Source organism: Phalacrocorax carbo, chromosome 6 (assembly GCF_963921805.1).
Source record: "Phalacrocorax carbo chromosome 6, bPhaCar2.1, whole genome shotgun sequence".
In the NCBI taxonomy this organism is placed as follows: Eukaryota; Metazoa; Chordata; class Aves; order Suliformes; family Phalacrocoracidae; genus Phalacrocorax; species Phalacrocorax carbo.
In genome coordinates, this window is record NC_087518.1 from 32,107,985 (window position 1) to 32,131,409 (window position 23,425).

The 23,425-nt window shown below is 42.1% G+C and overlaps 1 protein-coding gene across 3 annotated transcripts in view; it reads left to right on the plus strand.

Annotated features, from left to right (window-relative positions):
* The window catches only part of RASAL2 (RAS protein activator like 2), a 191,748-nt gene that overhangs the window by 67,514 nt on the left and 100,809 nt on the right, over positions 1–23,425 (plus strand). For all 3 annotated transcript variants that reach the window (XM_064454460.1, XM_064454461.1, XM_064454462.1), the window contains exon 2: positions 19,885–20,012. In XM_064454460.1, the coding sequence (XP_064310530.1) occupies positions 19,885–20,012 (128 nt within the window). The remainder of the gene's footprint in view (positions 1–19,884; positions 20,013–23,425) is intronic.

Sequence of the window (23,425 nt, forward strand, 5' to 3'; positions counted from 1 at the left end):
CAGTGGGAGATGCTCATGGTCTAGGGGGTGTCTGCAGCATGTCAGCCTACACCGCAGTCCAGGAGCACAGATAGTCCTTGCTGTTCCCCTTGAGGGTTCAGCGAGCCCAGGCTTATGAAGTACGAAAGAAACTGTGTTATATTTTTCTCAAGATTCTGTATTCTTAAAGATAGACCTAAGCACAGCTGTTGGAGCATGCAGAAAGGGGAACTGTACCCAGTGGTTCAGCTATCCTAGAAGACTCAGTCCATGCTAAGCTTATTCGACACTGGAAATGGGAACCGTAACTCTTGCAGAGGTGTACATTTAGAGCCTGTAGTGAGAGGGTAGATTCTGCTGTCATAAAATTTTCTTCAGGCAAAGCACCCTGGAATTTCCAGGAAAGCATATCCACAAATGCTGCCCATGATGGAACTTGGTGTGAGGTGAAAATTGCCTGCATACTTACACAATGAGCACTTCCTAGGCACACTGACCCTTTTTTCCTTAAAAGAAAACAAACCTAAAGGAAAGTATTTGGTCTTTAGATTTTTTTCCAAATAATGAATGGTGTAGATCTGTAATGCTAACAGTGTGTGATTAAGGACTCAAAGCCATCGAGTTTTAGGAGTAAACAAATGTGTATGAGATTATCTCAGTGTCCTTATTTATATCATTGTTTTGCTATAGAGTTACTCAATTGCTTGCTTTAATTAACTTGTATTATCATTTAGCCTTATGCTTTCTGTAGTAGTTACTCAAGAGACTCTTTAGAATCTTCTGAAATAAATACTTCATAATCCTGTAAAACATCACTTGTTTAAAGGAAGCTGTTGATGTAAACAACAGGCTAATGCATGAAACTCTTGGCATGTTAGCACTGAAACCAACTGTCCCCTGCATGGTTTTCTTCTTCTTATGAGGAAAGCTGAAGCTAGACATCTGGTCTTCTGTGGGCGAGAGAGCTTTTTACAAGTTATGGGACTGCTTGTTCAAGTGAAGTTAAAAAAATATTTTGTACAGAGAAGGTGAAAAAAATTTACTGAAATAGCTAGTTTCTCAAAGAAGCTTATGTTTTAGAGAGCAGGCAGTCTCTGTCTTTATTCTTTATGGGGAATATGCTGGTCATTTTAATGCGTGCATTTGGTATAGGAGCGTCCTCAAAAACCACTTGGCTGAAAACTGAAGCAGAGATCATCCAGGTTATTGACAGTGGTGTACTGATGCTGTCTATAGGTTTGAGACCTAGGGGATCAGAGTTATGCGTTGGTTTAATAGTTTCTTGTCTTTGTATGAGGTTTGATTTCTAGTTCTGGAGATGCGTTTATTTTGCAAAGCACTCTGATTCTTCTTGTCCTCCATCTCCCCTCGTCACAGACAAATCCCTCTTCCTAAAAAGTGAAATGCAAGAAAGTACAGTGCCAAGTCCAATGGTACGTTGTAAGCAGACCTGCTTATTCATTTCACAGCGAGAACAGTCAACCATTGGAATAATCTCCCCAGGGAAGTGGTTGGCTCAGCCACGTTGGACACCTCTAAGAGTCGTCTGGGCAGGGTGCTGGGCCATCTTGTCTAGACTCTACTCTTCCCAGAAAGGTTGGACTAGATGATCCCTGAGGTTCCTTCCAACCTGGGATTCTGTGATTTTATGTCTTACTTTAGCTGGTTTTGCGTGTTTCGTAGGAACAGAAGCGTTTTCCTGCGTCCCATACTCGAAATATTCCTGAGTAAAACATGAAAATCTTCAGAGATTATTGCATACTTCTGTGATGATATGGTCTTAGTTCTACCTGCATCTCGCTTGCCCTCAGCTAAGTTGCTGTATATTTTCTTCTACTTACTCCTATGGGTTTACAATGCATTTTCATAGAAAAAAATGAAAGCCCTTTTAATGTAGCCACTTTTAAGAGCAATTTTCCTCTAAAGTCATGTAGTGACACAGATGCTTTGGCAAGCAGTTTTGATAAATTACTACAGAAAAATCTGCCAAACTTTTTAAGTTCTTGCAGTGTGTCTTCAGCTACCTTATAACTCCTTTTAGCTCTGGCTACACTTGTATATGAGAAGAGGCTTTGTCAGCGACACCTCTCCAGGTAGTGCGAGTGGATGAGCTGCGTGTGAAGGAAAGAAGGTAAATCCACAGACCTGAATAGCTCCCTATTGCCTACAGTCATCTCCACTCAAGCAACACTTTTTTTTTTTTTAACAATACCAATCAAGTATATTGGCTGTATAAATAGCCTGTGTTAGTAACCAGTTCCTCTGCGAGCTTTATCAAGCAATGAAGACTTGCGTGCTTAATATACTACGATGCTAGTGTTTTCAGACTGGGGTTGCTGAGTGCATGCTTAGCAAAGGGAGGCTTCTGGCTGCAGTGTAGTTGGCTGTAGGTTTCCTGTCAGCCCTCCCGTAGCTTGCTAAAATGAGCATGGTTCAAGCCACTAATGTCTTGAAATGACAGTCCTTTCCTTTATTGAGGTAGTACTAAATGGTACTGAGAGTTACTGTTATAGAAAATAGGATGAAGTTTTGAAAAGGAATGGGGGGGGGGGGGGAAGGGATAATCATTCCAAGTCTGCTGTGACAGAGCTGAATCGTTTGTCTTGACGTTGGTTTTCATGGTTTGTGACTGTGGCTTCCACCCTCACTTGCATGTGTCATTGTCACGTGAAGATTTGACTCTTATTTACTGTGTCTCAATGTTAGAGATGACACATGTCAGTAAAAGCCTTTTAATCCAGAAGACTTGTAGAAAGCATGGGGCACCTAGGAAAGTGTTGAATACTCTACCAGTGTGGATTAGGGTGGGAGGTGAGGCCCTTGTGGCTTTGTGGGGTTAGGTATTGGGAGGTTTACATTTCTTTTGCTGTTAATGCATAGTCTCAAGGAAATGGCTCAGCTAGTCACACTGGTACTTAGAGAAGTCAGTGGGATAGCAGTGTGTGTAATTATTAAGGAAAGAGCAAATCAACGTATGTCAGTAAAAGATGATGCAAATTTTCTTTACCTTGGTCCTGCAGAGACAAATCTCATAGGTCTCCAAAATCAGGCTGGTGCCTTCCTACGTGCTCGTTAGGCACCAGAGAGCAAAAGCCAGGGTTGGGGAGCTGAGATGCTCAGCCCTGCACTGCTGATAACCAGGCATCTCCGCTTAGCGGGCACTGCCCGGTGCCGCTTCCAGGTTGGGGTAGCTCTTGGGTCTACCTATATCTGATACAGCACTACTAATGACTTTGTTTCCCCCCCCATACAGACAGGTGACTTCTGCAGCCACTATTTTAGCTCTGCTAACAAGGTGGTTTTTAGCTGGCTTATCCGCAGCAGCGGGGAGCTCTTTGCAGGTTGCTACAAAACTTGCCTGAGGAGCTCGTTATAATGACAGGTCATTAGCTCCTGCTTAGATATACTCTAATAGCTGCAAAAGAGGAGGACTTCTTTCCTGGAAATAAACTTATTTCCTTCTTCATTGTGGAGTTTCTTCTGAGCTTTCTGTGAATGATGCATGTCTATGAACAGAAGTGAAGGCCCTTAAATATAATGGTAAAATGCCATTGGGTTTGTCTGGGGGGAATTATATGTGTAGAGCAGGAGTTTTGAGTTACTCTAACAAAATATATGAATGGCTCAGATGTACTAATTGAGAAATTTGTGTTTGTGCAGCAACCAAAACAATTTATTGTGTGCATATGCAGCATCTTGAATTTGGTGGATGTTAGCTCTACAACAGCCTAGCTGTGCTGTGCGGCATATGTGTCCAGGCTTCTGACACCTTCCTACTGTTACTGTGGAAACTAAAATTTCTAACTTCAGACTTGTGTGTTCCTGAAACAATTTTTTTTTCTGCTGAGGCAAAAGGGGACAAAGTCTGCAGATGAGAAGGGAATACTCCTCTGCAATATGAACCCAGCTGGTGCCCTGACTGTATTTTATTTACTTGGTTGTGCTTGATGGGGAATCACATGTTCAAATGGATGTAGATGCATTTATTTTAATGGTGAAACTCCAGGTAGGTGTGCTGTGTATGAATTTAGACATATGAACCTAAGGAGACCTATCCTGAGAAATGGAAACTATAGAATGCAAGGGGAAGAAAAGCATCCTTACTGCGTCACATGTTTCTGAATCACCAAGTATGCAAAGGGAAAAAAGACTCCCTCCCTGCCCCCAACAGTCCCAGGCTGAATTGAAAACACATATAGCAATCTCTGCTCTGAATAACTTCTGCATGGCTATATAATTTCAAAGAGAAATGCTTTCAGAGTGATGATAGGTTTTGTCTACATCTGTAATGTCTCATTTGTCTTTGGCTACTCAACAGCCTTTACTTTGTTTATTCAGAGATGAGCAAACATGAAGCTGAATGTACTTTTCAATGATCAGTGTAAATCAACATGAAAAATGGAGATCATTATAAAATATCACACACATATATATTTAGCAGGGTCTTCTAGATTGCTCCTAAACCTAGAGCTTGACTCCTCTTATGTGCAGAGAATTCACAAAGACACAGTCATAGCCCAGGGACAGTGAAATGCGGTCGCTGATGGATAAAATAAAATTCAAGCCAGTTTGCATTTTAATGGATTATAATCACATGAGAGTTTGGGAACGATAAAATAGATATTTTTTAAATCATTGTGTCTTAATTGCTTCAGGGCTAGCAAAACTGGTCCCAGGTACCAAGATATCATTGTCAGTTCTCATCCTGTTGTTAAAAGAGGCTTTTACAAAGCCAAGGGATGTGCATGATCATCATTAGTCACTGAGAGCAAAAAAAATAGTACTGGTCTGTAGATGTGGCAAGAAAAGCAGAGCTTAAAGTTTTTGGCAGACTACATAGTAAGGAGGAAATTAACAAGATGCCATGTATGGTTTTTATCGCCAGAGATTTACAAAAATAAATTTTACATTCGTCAGAGGTGAGGGGGTAGGGTACCATCCTGCTCTAATCATGTACAAGCAGCACAGTCTGTCTTTAACAAACTAAAACTCTTAAATAGAAGGGATTTGTTCCTTAATCTTTAACTCTTTGGTGCTGCCTCTCATCTGCTTGTTATTTCTGCTGTCTGTGACAGGATCTTCATACGTATTTTAAACGTTCCTGCTTTGTACTGCTAGCGTGGACTAGCTCTGCCTGATTCACCACTCCCTCCTGCTGTCTCTGCTGCTGCAGCCTCATTCATGCTTTATCGGCTGCTGCTTGCTTAATCTGAAACTCGATTCCCTGTGTGATAATATTGGGTAGAATTTATCCCTTAACCCCAGAAATAATTTTTGTTCAAGAACACCATTGCAAAGACAGATAAGCAGGGTATTTTGTGATAATAGTGTCAATTAAAAAAAGGCCGGGGAGGGGAAGGATGGAGCAGAGGATGTTTAAAATGCCAAGATATTTTATAATGGGCAGAAAATAGAGAAGCTCGAGTTTTTGCCCTGTATTTTCTTTTGTTATATCACTAAGTGGATGTTTGTGTCTGTTTATACTCTGATTTCGTGTGTGTTTTGAAATCTCATTGTACTCAGTGGTGGAAAATTGGCTGCTTAAGTAAAGGCATGTTAAGGACAGCTATCTACAGTAGCTGGAAGGAAATGCTTCTTAAACGTATTGTCCGAGTTGGTTCTAGTTAATAGTCTCTTGGGTACGTGAACTTTCCTTACCTTCTCCACCCATCTTCTAGCGGCAAACAGAAGTCTTAGTATTTCCATTTAAAAATAAATAAATTAATAAAAATTGCTGCTGCCCCTGTAAATTGTTTCCCAATAGAAGTGAAATGAGTTTCAGTAATAACTCATGAAATTACTTGTGTGCATTGATTATTCCTACTGGGGGGGAACCCCACGAAACAGTAACATAAAGCAAATCTCTTCAAACTGGATGAAAATTGTTGTATTTATATAAAGATTCCCCTCTCCCTTTCCTCCTGGTCTGGTTGGATTTACTGTTACAAAATGCAGTAGCACAGCGGGACTGCCAATTAGATGTTATCAGGCCTGTTCCTGCAAGGTTGTGACCTATAAATTTCTGTTTAGCATTGCTGTAGGAAAGACATTTTCTCTCCACTGGTTATTTATCCTTGTTGGGATCATTTATTCTTCTTCTAGGATTTTGGAGATGAGCACCTGTGCTTTACCCTTCTGCTAGAAGGGGGTTTGGATTATCTGTGGGGGCTTCATGATGTCAGTTTGCAAAACATATGGCAGGAAAAACATTTGGGAACAAGTGCATGTTTGTGCTTAGGGGATTTGTGGTGTTAACACTAGACATCAGATAAATCAGATAAAAAAAAGCATAGTGAATAATGAAATATTTGGTCCTCACAAGCTTTATATTTTTCAGGTTTGGGGGAATGTAGCAGGAGTGAGGACGAAAAACTAAGTTGGCATGGGCTCTGGGGTGGAGAGTGTTTGGGGTGAGGATGTGGGCTTGCCTTTATTCTTCATAGCCTAGCCTGCTGGGGGGAGAAGGAAATGCATTAAATAGAGGGAAAACCCATTGAAGAATACTTGAAATACTGCACCCTAGCTACAGATCCTTTTAATTAGCTAACCCATCATCAAAGTATACATTAATCATGCTTATTTAGGTTTGCCAAAAGCATAGTAAACCTGCTCCACCTGTTTTGGTGGTATCTTGGGAGCCTTGATCTCAGCATGGCTAAGATGTCCAAACCAAGCTGGCCTACAAGAATGGATTTCCCCTGACAGTGGTAGCTTGGCACTTGCAACTTCACTGCTCGGGCACTGTTATTTCCTCCCATGTTGCTTCCTTCTTTCACAGTTAGTTTCCCTCAACATCATGTAGAGTAGGCAAGAAGAAAGAAATCGTCTGTTATATTCTGAAATTTCAGAACAGAATTGAGCTTTGATTTGCAAATATTGACATCATATGGCAATAAGGAGACCAAAGCACTCTGAGTCAGAAGGCATCTGAGCCAGCAACTCAGTGTCCTGCCTTGACCAAACTTGTGGTGACCTCCTTGTGCTTAACCAAAGTGGATTGTTCTCCTGAAGCCAGCTTTTCCTCCCTAAGAACAGGTACAATATCTGGGTCAAATTACAAAGGGAAACTAACCTCATATAACCTTTAACTAAAGGTTAAAGAGTAGAGCTGATAAAAGAGGTATTACAGGTTGTTACCTCGCTGTACTGGATTAAATGTGGGATTCAGATTATTTGCAATAAGACATCTCTTTGCATAAATCTAAATATGGCTTAGAATCCCCATTGCATTTATGTAAGATCCGCTTTCCTTGCTCTAAAGTTTTGTGTCTGAACCATCTTCAAAGGATGAAGAAAGTCCAGTCCTTTGTGTATTAGCATTGCATTACTGAAATGCATGAAGACTTTACAGATGCTAGGGAGAAAAATGGAATGAGGAGCATTCTGGTCCTTTTGTGTGGGGTTTTGGTTTTAAGTAGGTCAAATCAACTAACCAGTGTGTAATAGCTGGTTCCAGGTTTGTCTGAAAACCTTTTGAAGATGCTAGAAGGAAGCAGAGCGGGTCTTTTTAAATAGCATGGGGAGTACTGGAGGGCTTAGTTTACATTATACTTTAATCCCTTGAGGTGGTCCCTTACTAAGTCATTTGTTTTAAGTGGTTAAAATGAGAGAGCTAAGTTTAGCCTATATGCCTGAATGACCTGGATAATATGCAAAAAAATTGCACATCATTGTAGTAGATTTTAGTGTCCTGCGAACTCTCTCTTCGACAAGGGAAATAAACTTGTCTGAGACATCAGCAGTGGTCAGAACTCCTATATTCTCTTTTCCCAAAAGTCTGTTGAGGCAGAAAAAAACCAACCCAGAAGAAGCCCCTAATCACTCGTGTGTACTCAGGCTTCAAGAATTGTTGAGGTTGAAAATAGCTAAAAGAGTACAGCAACAGGCTGTGCAGTGATGGGAACATCACTTTGAAAGCTATGTGATTTATTTTAATCTTTATTTTTCTTTTATTCTCTCTCATCATGAAAACCACCACACATGGGTAGGGTTGTTTTTCAAACCACAGCAGCTGAGTTTCTGTAGAGGTAGGTTTAAGGGGAGGGGAATTCAGCAATCCTGCCATTGCTCTGAGAAATTAAGTGTATGGGCTGAGATTTCAGATCAGTGACAATGAATGTATCAGTTTTCTTGAAGGAAAGCCAAAGATGAAAGCTTCTAAAAGAAACGGCCTGTGTGGTATAATTCAAACTGCACTTGAAAGCCTGAAAGATGGTGTGTGTGTTTTTCTTCAGTTGTTCTTCTTGACCTTGTTGTGGTCACTATCTCATCACCTTGTCTGTTCCTGTGGCTAGTCCTTGTCTCCACAGAAACGCTTCTCTACCTTTGCTCTTCCCATAGCTCCCTCCCTTTACCTGGCAGAAGGCAGCAAAAGGGTCTTGCTCTCTTGAAACTGTCTGTGACAGATCAGCGTCAGCTGGTTGATGCTTTGTTGGCAAGGGTCGGGGGTAAAGCGGTCTGTGGGGGCAGAACCTTTGGTAATGGTGCTTTTTCAAAGGTTCGTGCGCTGCTTGTGGTACATGTGTGTTCAGCTTTGACTGCAAGTACGCTAGTACGTTTATTTTGTGCACCCAGAAAATGTTCAGGAACTGAGCAGCATTTGGTTTTAAGTTGTTTTGTGGGTTTTTTTGGTGTTGTTTGTTTGTTTGGTTTGTTTTGTTTTTCACAGCTGCCTTGGCCCAAGGTCCTTTTTAAGCTCAGGATGCTTTCCCACTAGTCTTCTTCCTGCACTGCTGCAAAGAATAAAGAATTAAGAGGGAACAGCCTAGTCTGGGTGCTTGGTGCTGAAGAGGCTGTAAGATGGAGATTGGGGGTTGGTGAGGGCAAGTATTGCGGAGAAAAGAACAGGGGGTAGGGTATAGAGCTGGGTAAGAAAAGGGTCGTGCATAAATTAAGAGGAAAAATGGCAGATTTTTTTTCTCCCACGAATAATTAACTTTTCTGCTATTCTCCATTTTCTGCTTCCTAAACCTCTCATGAAAGCCTCTCCTTGCTTTGGGGAGAAGTGTCACTCGAGAATCTTCTCAGAGCTTGGCAGCTATGTAATAGGGGCATGTAATCTTCTATAATCCTCTCTACAGGTTTGTAATAACCATTTCTGTTTTGAGATTCCAAAGCGTTTTGTAGGCCAAGTGGGAATTTAACTGTGAGAGAAAAGATGTGCTTAATATTCAGGAGCAAAGATGAGTGGTCCTGGACAGGGAACAAGAACTGAATAAGAAGGAAGGAAAACCTGCTTAGTATTGTAGGGAAGGGTCACAGCGATGGCTTTGAGCAACTGCAGGTTCTTTGAAATCCTAGGTATCCTGGGAACCAAATTGGTTTTTACACAGACAGCAGCTTCTGTTCTGGTGATGTCATGAGCTTCGCAAGGCTGCACAATGAGCTGCTTGTTTGCAGGCACGCACAGGAGGCTGGGCTGAGCGTGAAGCACACCTGTGTGTTTTGTAAGGTCCCCACCTTGATTGGGTTGTGTTTTCTAGTTCCACTTGTTGAGCTACGAAGTGCACAGATGATTGCATGATTTGAGGTTGCTGGCACCAATCCATTCAAGAAGGTGCTGATGTCTCCTGATAGACACATCTTTCATGCTGTGTCTCATGAACCTGGCTGGGTACAGACCATGAGAACAAGGACAGAGAGAGAGGTGCAGCTGAGGCAAGTGAGGATCAATTACCCTTTGTAAGTTTAGCAATTGGCTATGCAACGTGTAAGAAGCTTAGAGGAGTTGAAGCTAATTGGCAGCTTTAAACTGCTATTAAGAGCTCCCACACCTTTTGCTCAAAGAAGCTGCATGGTGACAGCGAGCTGGTGAAACTTTCTGCTTTCTAATCAGAATTACCCAGCCAGGCCAATTTTAGCTTTCTCCCTATTTTTTGCTTCTGCTGCTAGCTCCTCAGCTCTCATTTTTTTAAGACTTTGCAAGAAAGCTCAAGACTGCTGGCACACTCAGCATCTGCTCACTAAACTACTCGTAAGATTTTAAGACTTGTGGTTTCTTTTTTGGAACAACTCCATGATTCTCCCTTTTGAAAAGAAAATCTCGGTGAAACTGCTTGCAAGGTTGTGGCCTAACTGAATTTGTGCTCTCAAGGTTCCACAGAGCACTTGGATACCGGGGGACACTGAGCCCTTTTAGTAAATATTGGAGGCTGAGGGTGGTAAATGTGTTAGCACAGGTTTTGCAAAAGGCTTGGTTTTTGAATTGCATGTGTTATGGGGAAATGAGAGGGGAAATCTTGGCTGATCTCTACTGTAGTCTCACCGTTGGTGTGAAAACTACTAAGCTTTTGATAGGCAAAGTGGTGACGTTGCGAGTATAGGGCAGATGTACTGTCTTGTGACCAAGCTAAATTCACAGCGCCGTCTGGGAGCTCAGCTGGGCAAGTGAGCCTGCTGTACCTTGCTCACTGCCAGCAGTCTTGTACAAACAAGCCAAGTCTCTCCTAGGGAAGGAGTGAAGGGGTGAGAATGATGTCAGCAACAAGGAGAGGCAGCAAGAGCTCATCATTCTGTGATATGCCAGGTTCATTGAACAGTAGCATCTGGTATTTTGTCTCCTGCTGGTTGCAAAGGGGACAGCCATTGCCTGGCTATTAGGTATTCATTCATCTGAAGGCTTAGCCTCTCCCACATAAACATTGCTCTTTACACTTTTTATGCAGACGATCTGTAGGAATTTCAAGAGTCTGGCTGGTAGCTCTGGCCTAGTAGACAAAACATTGATGCCCACTCTTCCAACTTTAAAGGTTAGTCTTGTGGTCTCAGTGTGGAGATGAGACTGCTGCGAGAAATACAGAGCAGAAAGGTGACTCTACTCCCACCCCAACACAGATCTCACAAAGCTTTCCAGGAACTGGTAGAAAAAAGCTGTGCCCTTATCCTGTTTGCAGAAGACATGCTCCAGTCCTCATTCAGAGGAGGGAAAAAACCCTCAAAACCGTATCCAAGCAGTGAGCAGCAGATACCTTCAGACTTCTTATCTCTAAATTTTAAGATTCCTTCACCCAGAGTTGGCATAGTGATGGCAGGGAAATGAAAGCGCACACAATAAGCATAAAAATTGCCACAGTGATCTTTCTGTGAGGGTACGGGGCATGAAAACTGCACCTGACTGAAGAGTTTTTATGGGAACCTCTGTGGCTCATGAGGTTCTCCACTGGTATAATGGAAAACCAGTTTTTAGACTGTACCTGATCCCTGCCACTCAATAAAAGAATAGTGGAAAGTTAATATGTTAGATTGGCAAGGTTGGGCTATACTAGAAAAATTAAAGGTCTTTTGAAGAATTTGTGTTGCAGTGCCAAATGCTTTGGAATCTGAGGAAGTCATGGTGCTGGTCATGGCTTCTGCCAGCTTCTAAAATACCATTTTCACCTACTTAAACCTTTTATGGCTTGATTCTGTGCAAAATGGATTTTCCAGGTAGTGTTTTTGGCTGTAACCAGTTGGCGTGAGAGCTTTTGAGATCACTGAAGTCTGACGGTTTGACTAAGCTTTCTTTACCTCCTACCCACAATATTAGGTTTCCATAGAACAATTTGGTTATCATTGCCTGCAGCTGCTGGAGGAGAGCAACTGGATTCCGCTGAACTGAGGGCTAGTTTGCATGTGTAATGAAGTTTGTTGAGCATGGCTATTAAATATAACAGAAAGAATTCACACTAGATTCTTACTTCTGTAATAACATCCTACATAAATAGCGTGCCTCTCATCCCAAAGGATCTGCTCGTCCTTTCTATGCTTAAAATGACACCAACTTCACCAGAGAGTTCTGTTGCTGACCACAAAAATGTAGGTACCTCTTAAATGAGTGGAGCTGTGCCACACAGTGATTTAGAAGGGCAAGTGAGCTGTGCTGCATGTCACAGTAGCTACAAGAAGCTTCCTAGAAAACCTACAGTCATTGCCCATGCTGTGATTTGAAATAAAATAGCAAGATTAATGGTTTTATTTCTATAACGTGTACTGGTCGTATCTCTAAGTGTGCTGTGATTCAGAGAAGAGTTAATCAACCCTAAGAGCATCATGTTTTCTCTGTAGCACATGAGCCTCAGAGTTACCACACAGTATGTGCTGAATTTTCCTCATTGTATTATACAATTAGTCATGAGCGTTGTATGTTCTGTGTCAGGACATTGTGGTGTTTGTCTATACAGACTTGGACAAACCTTCTTCTCCCAGGTGAATTTGTGCATCATGATAGGTTTTCTTTGAACGGTTGTTTCTGAGAGTGCCTTTCTGCAGTCCTAGCTTGGATCACAAACCATTGCGTACAGCTGGGAGTTGGTATGAGAAATAAGAAATGTAAACAAAAGCTATATATATCAGCATGAGAGAAAGTGGAAGTTGTCTTGATTGTGCTTTTCCTAGCAGACCCTCAGTAAGTGACCTCTGTCGTAGTCTGCTCTGTGTAAATGTTGAGAGATTGTCCTCCTTTTAGCTGAGCCAGGGTTGCTCTGATGCCTGTGCCTGCTCTCAGGGCAAAGGCATTTGAGTTCTCTTCTGTTTTAAATCCAGATCCTGCAGATCTTCATCTGAACATCACACAGCTGTCTGAAATGGTTGCATATATACACACAGCTGTACGTCACACAACTGTGCTATTACTGTTTATTTTCACTCGTATTAGTGACTTTTGCAGAAATCCTGCCTTATTACAAGATGCAGGTTTAGGCGAACAAAACATGTAGAGACACAGTGTATTTCCCTTTCTGCTGTATCTTTCCATTGAATCATGAGCTTCACCAGCTTTTAGAGAGAGTGTAAATTTAGTGAAGGACTTTTAATTGCCATTTGTCTTTGAACCTTCATGTCAATAGTAAGGCTTGAAGTTTCTATTCAACGGCTCGATAAGGGTTCAAACTGATGATTTTTGGAACTGGACTGCGTACTAGTGCACAGCTGGGTAGGTTGGGGAACTGACAAGCTCTCAGATAACAACACTTACCTAAAGTTCTGAGACTCGTCTCTATGGTAGGTACATAAAACGCCATGGAAACATTGACATTGGGCAAGTAGACCTGTTGTCAAAAGGTGTTAGGGCTTCTACTAATCTCTCTTCAGGGGGTGAAAAAAAATCCTAACTGCATACAAACTTGGCCACTATATTAGTTACTCAGCTGCTTGGCAGCTCCTTACTGGAAATACTAGGAACGGAATACGGACCCTAATAAAGTCGACAAAAATTTGGCAAGTACTTCAGTAAACCCTTGATTCTACCATAGGAAGAGCGTGGTTCAAAAAAGGAGCTTTGACACATGCCAGGGATGCTCTTGTCATCACCGGGATGGAGGTTTATTTTGTGTTTTTATTGATGGTAGGTAGAGAGTGCTTTTTGGCAAAGAAACTGAAGGCATGACTTTACCTTTAACGTAGTTTTGTTGGCCTGATTTCTGCTAATTCTGTACTTTTCACTAGTTCAGAAAAAACGAGAAGATGCCCTTCTGCTTGCAGAAGAGCTGTTGGGGACTAAATGACACTGAAGACCCTGTCATCTCTTGGAAATGATTTTCTGATCCTGCCCATTGCCTGCTTTTTGGAAAGTATTTGCCACTTGCGAGTGCATTTGGAATTTAAACAAAATAATTGTTGCATACTTGCAATGGAAGATTCAGAAATGTTCCCATCTGATAGCACTAGTACTACTCCCTAAATACTATTGAACTGCCGTCAGTTTTCATAAAATGTCTTACCATTTCTGTGGGGATCAACTTGGCACTGGCTGCTTCTTTCCTTGTTCCCTCGCCCTGCACCAGTCAACACTTTTTTTGTTGTTGTTAGGCGGTTATGGCATAACTATTCCTTCCCCCCCCCCCCCCCGTTTTAAAATAAGCTCTGTTGTTAATAAGGTACAAGTTGTCATTTGGCTGAGAGAAAGGGAGCTTTGTGGATATTTATAACATGCCTAATGGCATTTCAGAGCCCCGAGGAAAAACAGTGCAGCTTCAAATCTTCAGCGATGTCAGACGTGGCAGGCAGACAGTGATGCTCTTCTCGGTTCAGCAGGGGAGGATGTACCAAAAAGGGGATTTTTCCAAGCTGTTACTTAACTGATATTAGCATTTGAAGGCACATAAGGCATGACCTTTAATCCTGTGTGTAGACTAACTGATCTGCTTGCTTGAATGCCTCATTGTAAGGATGCAGAATGGAAAGGATTGCATCAGACCAGAGAAAAACTTCTGTCACCAGAACTTGCATGTTCAGGTGTGTGGCTGCATAAGCCCATCCCACACGCAACACCTGCAAACTCAGAGCTTTCAGATGCACCTCCCTGATCTCTCCTCCAGTTCCTGTCTGAAATTGCATTCATCAGTGAGTTACCCTCCAAAGCACAAGCCTTCCTGTATGAGCTGATAGATGGCAGCCCCAAAGTGAGAAAGGGCAGCCCTGACTTTCGGTCTTACCCAGAAGTGTAAGCGGTCCTAGTTACACATGGACTTTTTGCTATTCACTTCCATAGCGATTCAGACAGTAGTGGTAAATTAGTTTTATGGAGCATTAGTAGAAGAGGTCGGTGAGTTTTATTACATTCACATGAAAAGTTAGAGCCAAGAATGTAAAACGAAAACTGAAGATGAAGAGTACTGGAAAGCAGAACAGGGTTTGTGAAGCGACCGAGTGTATATGTGATACTGTGTGAAGTCCCAAAGAGTCTTCAGTCTAACATACTTCAGAATAAGTTTTGAAGTTACAGCTGTTGCGAGAGGCTCCAAAGAGGTCAACTATGTAGGAGGGCTAGCTGAGAAATAATTTAAATAGGTGGGACAAATGTACCAAAGCTACACTGTGATTTTTGTTGCAGTGAGTTTTCTCATAATGTGTGTTCAGCATCCGTCTAGTTTGTGAAAAGGGCTTGCAGCATCAGCCTCGGGAGAGGACTGAAGTTATGGGATCTGATACACAGGAAAACCAGCTTGCAACTGCTCCTTTTTGTTGAAGAGAGCGCTTGGTCAGCCTACAGGGATGGTGGGGCTGTGTCCTGATGCGTTCAAAAGGATACCGATACAAACACAAAATATTAATGCTGTGGTGTTCTCTAGCGGTGATTGACAGCTCCAGACACTGAGATGGCATGTTACTTTGCCAGCAGCCTGTGGAAAGCTGTTCTGACGTAGCCAACCCGCTTGGCAGCAGAGCTGTGGCTGGCCCGCAGTGCCTGATGACTCAATTAAGTCCTGGAGTTGTTATTGCAGTGGAAGAAGTCATTCTGTTCTTTAATTCCTTTGTGCAGTCCATAGATCAGTTGGATGGTATCCTGCCAAGGCCTGTAGTTAGTAGAAATTATAATTGGGGCTGGGCGAGTCGTGACTGTAGATTGTGTTGGAACTAATAGTCCAGAACAGTTTGGTTTTTTTTTTTTTTTTCCACGAGAAGGTCTACTGTCACTTCAATATGTGGTTGACTTGGTTATCAGTCAGCATAGCAGCTGGAGGCACTCTCTTGCTGCTAGCCCACCCACGTGAGCAGGACAAGACATGCCTTCATCCTTTTTTGCCCTCAGTGATGTATCATGTGCTTTCATTACCCAAGAGGCGCAAGATCCACAGAGCTCTGGTCTTCACATTTCTGTAGTGTACTTGTGCAAGGAGCCTGTGGCTTCATCCTCATCAGTTGTCTTCCCTCTGTCAGCCTGTTGCTCATAGGTTTTTCTTGCTTAGGTGCGCCTAGGGTTCATGTTCTGCTGTTTGGGAAACCGAGGTCTAAGCAGGAGCAACAGTGGTTTTATTTTACAATTGGTTAGGTTTTTGGTTGTACACCATGATAAATGTGAGTTGAAGTTGTGCCAGAAATCTACCTGGAGGGCTAGTGTCTGCAAGGAGGACAAATACATAACTTGTGAAGAGGCTGTTGTACTCCAGGATTTTGCACAAATGCACTTTTGCTTCACAGAGATTGCGTTGGTTTCCCGTAATTACATTTATGCCTAAGTAGAGTTTTGGGCAATTTCTAGATACATAGGTCTTGCTTGTCACTATTGAAAATTGAGCTTTGTTAGAAGAGGTATGAGTGTAGAGCCTGATTCTGAATCTCTGCTTGTTCCCTGAATGATCTAATCTGAAATTAAGGGAGGAAAAGTGCATTTTTTTAATGGTCAGAGCAGTAGGAGTCACGAGTTCTTCTTCCCCCCCCCCCCCCCCCCCCGCTTTAAGTGGGGCATCAGATTGGCTGTTTCAAGCATTCTTCTGAATGGTCAAAAAATCCAAATGCAACGTGACATTGAATTCGGCACTGAAAGCTGTCTTTCAAGTTCATTCTCTGGCTTTAGAAGTTGGCATGTTCCTTTCAATGCAGAGGCGAAGCTGCTATTATATGCAGGAATAGAGCATGAAGACATTGCAGCTTTTTTAATAATTAGGTGGGATTTGGCACACACAGGGTCTGCAAAGAGCGATGTCGGTTGGAGGGTTACATTACTCAGCTTTTAATGCTTGTGTTCGGACTTAGACTCTTCCTTGCAGCTCGGAAGGTGCTGGGAGTTTGAGGATTCGCTGGCCTCTAGTGGTGAAGCTGGGTAGAAGCTACAAGAAGCATCTTGTGCTTAGCTCTGTGCAAGCATTGGGTTAGTATGTGTACTAAAAGGAAGCCAGCATTACAAAACACTTTGGTTTTGAACACTGATTTTGCTTAATGGGCTCCTGAAATAGTTGAAGGAGATCCTGGACTGCTATGCAGAAAGCCCCCGACAATATCGTGATTTTTGGTGGTAGTTCAGGGACGTCAGCAATATACAGGGTATACATTGACAATGGCTGATCTTGAGATCAATGGAAGTAAAGTTGTATAAAACTAGAGTGCAAGATAAAACTGAAACTTAATGTTGCAAAGCAACAAGAACTTAATCTCAAAACTTTTAGAAAACAGTTTCAAGCCATCTCTTTCTCGTTTGTATAAGTGGTGGTACCCATGGCTCTGTTGCATACGTTCCTTTTTCTATTATTCATATAGCATTTTTGTCTCCTGTAAAGAGATTTTTTTGTACATTGACTGCACACTTGAATTCCTAGGGCGGTCTTCTTTGCACCCAGTCTTCTCATAGCACTGACAGTGTACCTTGCTGCTCAGAGGCTTTCTCTGCTTTTGGGCTTGGCTGCTTGGCAATGAAGTCTGTCTGCTGTGCTTGTTCATGTGCTTTCCTTTCCCAGTCTTGGAGAAAACCTCTTAGTAGTGAGAGGCACAATGTGATATGTAGCTCAAGCCTGAGAGACTTAAGGGAAAGTGATTTTAAAATAAATTTTACAAGCTCATCACTGGGAGCCAAGTAAGTGGATTTTGTTTTGATTTGGAGGTGTTTTAGTTTTGGGTCTTTGACCTTCAACAACCCCACAACAGAAGGGTTCTTCAAGAGACCAGGCAAGGTAGACAGCTGTTTAATTTCCTCCGTCTCCAAGGCAGCTACACCAAAAGCCTGCTTGTACCCTTTTGGGTCCTTGAAATACCCTCTCCTGAGGTAGTCTATGCCAAGGATGCACGGAGCCTCTGGGCCAGTCACAATGGGGTGCTTCTGCCACTCATTCCTGGTTAGGCTCGCTTCGGCCTCCAATACAGTTAGTTCTTGGGATCCCCCTGTCACTCCAGCAATACTTGATGAGTTCTGCTCCTATATAGTTTGATGGCATTAAGGTGCACTGTGTGCCGGTGTCTGCTAAAACTTTATACTCCTGTGGGTCGGATGTGCCAGGCCATCAGATCCACACAGTCCAGTAAACCCAGTTATCCCTTTCCTCCAGCTGGCTGGAGGCAGGGCCCCTCTCTTCCTGATCATAGTATTTGTCACTCACTTCTTGTAAATACGAATCATAAATGTCTCTATCAGGATCAGAAATAAAGTCAGCACTTCTACTCCTCCGTCTGGGGAATTGCTTACTGGAAACTGGAGCAACAGTTTTCCTGGAAGAACCCCCTGAGTGATTGTTTTTCTTTGCAGCTCACATACCCGTGCCTCTAGGGTCGAGGTAGGTTTTCCATCCCACTTGCTCATGTCCTCTCCATGGTCACGCAGGTAAAAGCATAGGGTGCCTTGTGGTGTGTATCCTCTCTCTTGAGCAAAGGGACGCTTACTCCTACTGGCTGAGATACTGGTCCATACCAGCGGGGAGTAGGACATATCTTCTTTGAGTTGCTGGACCTGCCGGACGGTTTCTCAACAGCAGAGACGAGTGAGGAAGTGAGATTTGCTTCGTAATCCCGGAGTTTATCAGTCACCTCCGCCACCAGTGTGTGCCTCAAGGGGATTTGATTTTGGGTCGAAACAGCCAATGAACTGAATGGTATGCTGTAAATTGCTATACAATGTTGTATGTCATCACTACTCTGGTTGCTATATGCCATATCAATGGTATCATGGTGGGAATCTCCCAAATTAATAAAAAAATTGAACTTCCATTGAACCAAGCAATGCAGCGGTGATAGAACAAGGACTGACTTCAGCATGCAACAATCCAACACCACGCACCCTGTCTCTCCGGCCCTGAAAGACTTGTACAATAGATGGAGCCCAAAGTCATGGACTAAATGAACTCAATGGACATTTCACAGACATTTTACAGCGGTGGTCCATAGGCTAGGGGAATGATAAATGGGATCTGTATACTCTGTTAAAGGATGAGAAGGCGGGTAGGGGTTATTGAAGTTTTATTGGATAGTATGGGACCTAAGCATGATGTAAATGGTATGGAATAAGGGGTGGATACTGTCATGGTTTTAGCTGGGATAGAGTTAATTTCCTTCACTGCAGCTGGCATAGTGCTGTGCTTTGGACTTAGTATGAAAATAATGTAGATAACACACCGGTGTTTTAGTTGTTGCTGGGTAGTGCGTGTACTAGTCAAGGAGTTTTCAGCTTTCCATGCTCTGCCGGGTGCACAAGAAGCCGGGAGGGGAGGCAGCACAGCCAAGAGTTCGGATTCAAACTGGCCAAAGGTATATTCCATATCATGTAATGTCATGCCCAGTTTGTTAACTGGGAGGAGCTGGCCGGGGGAGGCAGGCAGCAATCGCGGCTTGGGGACCGGCAGTGTCGGTCAGCGGGTGGTGAGCGGTTGTATCATTTGTGGTTTTGGTTTTTTCCTTTTTCCGTTTTCCTTTTTATTATATTATCATTATTGTTATTATTATTATTATTAATTTGTTTTATTTTTATTATACTGTTCTCATCTCAACCCAAAGTTTGTTTTTTTGCTTTTGCTCTTCCGATTCTCTCCCTCATCCCACAGGGGTGGGGGGAGCGAGCAAGCAGCTGCATGGTGTTTAGTTGCTGACTGGGGCTGAACCACAACAATTTGTTTTGGGTTTGGGTTTTTTTTTTGTTTGTTTGTTTGAGTTTTTGTCACTAGAGTGGCTGTGGCTAAATGAAAATGCTGGAAAAGTCCTATTTGTCACAATTTAATCAAAGAGCTTCCCTCTAAAAAGATGCTAGTACACCCTTCTCAATGAAATGCCCATTCCTTTGAATTTTTCCCTTCCTTCTTCAAGCCTGCCTTCCTTGATCCCTGTTTTTCTTCCTATGTCTCTATTCTTTTATTAAGATTTAGGGTACATTCAGGCCCCTACCCATTTAACCACATTTGAGAAGGGGCCGAAGGGAAGATGAAGTTTGCATGAGAGCTCTTGGTCTTTTCTTTTGATTATATTTTAATCTGTGACAAAGACATTTATATTCACCTCAGGTATTGCCATTTTAGTAAGTCATGCTATACATAAATAAGTATTCATAGCGTACCTTATGTTGCGTTCCACATGGGTGCCTCCCAGGATTAGCATTTTGTCTTTTAATATGCTGAAACAGGCACTGCTAAGTACAAATTGCAGTTTTGGTTCACATCTAGCTGCAGAACTGCAAAAGCAAAAAGGTGGTTAATGATACATGCTAATGATTCTGGCGTTGTGGTTTTCTGTTTGCAGATGTGAAAGGACCACCTACACACAGACTGTCCTGCGGCCAGTCCCCCTACACTGAAACGACAACATGGGAAAGGAAATACTGCATCTTGACAGACAGCCAGCTGGTGCTGCTCAACAGGGAGAAAGAGGTGAGAGAAGCTCAAGCTGGCTGCTCAGGATATACCTTTCGGCCGTTATTGGTAAAACAGGAAGGAAGCTTTTTCCATCTCCCCTTTATTTTGTTCACAAGTTTAGTATAATGTGTGAAAGGGGGGAAAAGGGGAGCTAACCTATTCTACGTATGGATGGCATGGTGCACACAGTTATAATCCAGCTGGCGCAGATGCCAGTTGAATGGAAGAGGTGACAGCAAACTCTGCGCATCCAGAACTCCCTGCTGGAGTTTTACAGCCTGCGTTTAAGTCTGCCAGTACATCTTCCTATGTTATTGCTGCTTTTGACGGTAGTTAAGGCCACCACAGATGTAAACCTACTTCCTCACATCAATGCAGACATAAAGGTAGGTAAAAGCAAAATAAAGGTAGGGGAAAAAGGGGTTTGTTTGTGTCCCTATTGGAGTGCTGGGCAGAGAAGGTGTGTGCAGGCTTCATGCTGTGCAGTCATCCTTGCTGCAGTCACAAGTAAATTGTTTGAAGCAAAGGTTTGTCCTCTCCCTTGCTAAATGCAGCAAGGAAGATTGGGTGCCCTTTGGCATGGATGCTCAAAGCTATTGCAGACATCTTTGCTTTAATTATAAGATTACTCTGTGTGTGTGTTTGTGTGTGTGTATAGCATGTAGTACTTGGCATCAGGCCTTGCCATGAAGGTATTGTCAATATGCATAAAGAATAGGCATGTTTTAATTGATTGAAACACTGAACAAACAAATGCTGATAAATGCCTTCTCCTAGACTGTGCCATGATATGTTTTTTCTTGTGATATTTGATGTCTACAGGCTGCCATGAATACATGAGCTTTAGAAGCATTTGATAATGCTCCTGGCTTTGTTTGTTTAATTATTCTGCTGTAGATTTACCCTATTTAAAAAAAATATTTCAGGAGTAGCTATGAAATAGCAATGTTTTCAGATTACTGAACTAGATTTTATTATATATAAATGCCGTGAATTTGAGTCTAATACCATGGTTTCCTGTATTTGGAGACGACATGAATTTTGGGAATTTTTCTTGATTCTTTTGAAGCTTCTGTGTATGGCTGTGTACAGTCTGAGGGTATAAGACCTGTTTCTGATGTAGCACTAAATTTCATTTATCTTCAGCTATAATCAGGTTTATTTACAAGGGCTGAAATACTTCCTTGCATAGAGGGAGTAGGAGGAAATGGTTTAAAGAAGGACTTGAGTTATTAGAAGGGAACAACATCAATGTTAATGTGTAGGAGTGGTGATCAAACGCAGGGAAAATAGAAGGCCCATATCATGATGTTTGTTTACTATGTAATTCTTTTTCTAGTCTGACAGGACTGTCACCTAAGGCATTAAAGTATATCCTGAAGAAACTCAAGGACATGTGAGAATTATTCCTAAAACTGTACTGTACCAGCACAGCTGGGCTAAAAGGATGTGTCTCATTAAAGAAACCTAACTGAAAACAACCGTGGCTCACATCATAAATAATTATCTGAAGGTGGTAATCATGCACTTATGGGTTCTTAATTTCTCCTACCACATACAGTTAAAAGCATTTTGCTGGGAGTAAGATGAGTCCTTTGTGTAGATTGTGAGGAGTAAATATGGGAAGCCTGATGTATCACTGGTGTATTAAGTCATTATATGCTATCTTTAAATACACTCTGGTTTTTGTCAGAAGCTGGAGAAATTCAACATCAGGCTATACAGAGCCTGGGTTCTAAATATAGCAGTTACCCCCAAAAATGGAGCAGTAGAGTAAATCTTCACAGTGTGCTCTCAAAGGAGCCTGCCTGCACTGTCACAATGAGAAATAACTTGTTTTGGGAAATGCTGCATGCAGATGGGCCAAGCAGACATGCCTTTGGTGCAGGTGTGACTCTGCATGCTGATAATGCGATTCGTGTCAGAAGCTAGTAGCTGGAGTCAGATTTGCCATTCTGATTTTGAAGTAATTTGGGACTACTGTAAGTGAAAGGAAGAAGGCAACTCCTTACAGAGTCATGAGTACCCTGTAGGAAAATAAAAGGTTGTTTTAATCTAGCTCCTGAGTCTGTACACATGGCAGTGTACATATGAGTCCTTAAAGAAACACAAAACATATAGAACTGCTATTTGGGAGAGACACAGAGCTGCTACTCTGGATTTGCACTTACTTCTATTTCAGAAAAATTATAAGAATCCCTTGTAGCTTTCATGAGAAAGAGAAGGGGAGGAGACTTGGTTAAATTTTACTCGGCAAGTCTTTCAGAATTGAAAGAGGCTTTATGAAATGTGATCTAGAGGAGTGAAAAAAGGCCTAAGGCAGCAATGGGGAGAGATGCTTGGGAAGAGGATAATGATAGAAAACTATGTAGGAGGGGAATCGAAAGAAGCCCATGGGTGGGATGATAGGTACAGGGAGCTTAAGCAAAAGACCAGGTGAATGAGGAGAGGGAGGTTACTTAAGGAAGAAAATTGAAGATTATGTTTAGAGTAAAATTATTGGAAAGGTGGTGCTGGAGAAGGTTTTTTGTTAACCCAAAATGAGGTGAGACAGGCAACGGGAAGGTGAAGATGGAGAGGAAACCTGCTCTCAACCTGGAAATTGCTGATAGAGTGGGTAGGTGGGAATTTCTTTGGACTGCTGAATAGGATCTTAGAAACAATGTGAGGGACAGAACGATACCCATCAGTGAGGGGGTGGGTGTGGGGGAAGAAGGAAGAGATGTTAACAGCAGAGTGCCCTTGCAGCTGAAAGGGAGCACTTGCATCATCGTGAGGCTGGTGTGATTTGAAAACTGTTAAGACTGAAGCATCTCATTTTATTCTCTGTGCATCTCCTTTGTTACTTCACAGAATCAAAACCCAAGAAGCTTAGCCTGTGTGAAATTGAAAGGGAAAAGAAATGTTTGATGTTTATAATACTTTGTAACATCATGCAAGTATGTATGTCAAAGCCCAAAAGTAGGAAAACATACCCAAAATGCAAACAGGTAAAATGAAACATGTCTTAATTGTTTCAGGTGTAATGCTAAGTTTGGTTTTGTTCAGTTAATGCTGTTAAAATACAGCATTTTGAACTGCACAGATTTTTTTAAGACTGAGGGAACAGTACAGGAATAGAGTAGTAAGACAACTCTGTAACATCCCACCACTACGGATTTATTGTCAATGCAGTTTGGGTAGAGTATGTGCAAGAGAGATTATGTGCTGTGCAAGCACAGGAGTAGGTTGGAAATCAGAGAAATTTTGAGGTATAACTTGATCCAAAAATATTTGTAATTACTTAGACAAAAATAGTCTGAAGTCGACACTTCACCTTGTGTAGTGTAGAAAAATATTAATTATTTGACACCTTGTCAACTTTATAAAATGGAAATAGGTGAGACTGAAGAATGAAGATGATTAATGAAGGGAGAGATTGATGCCCA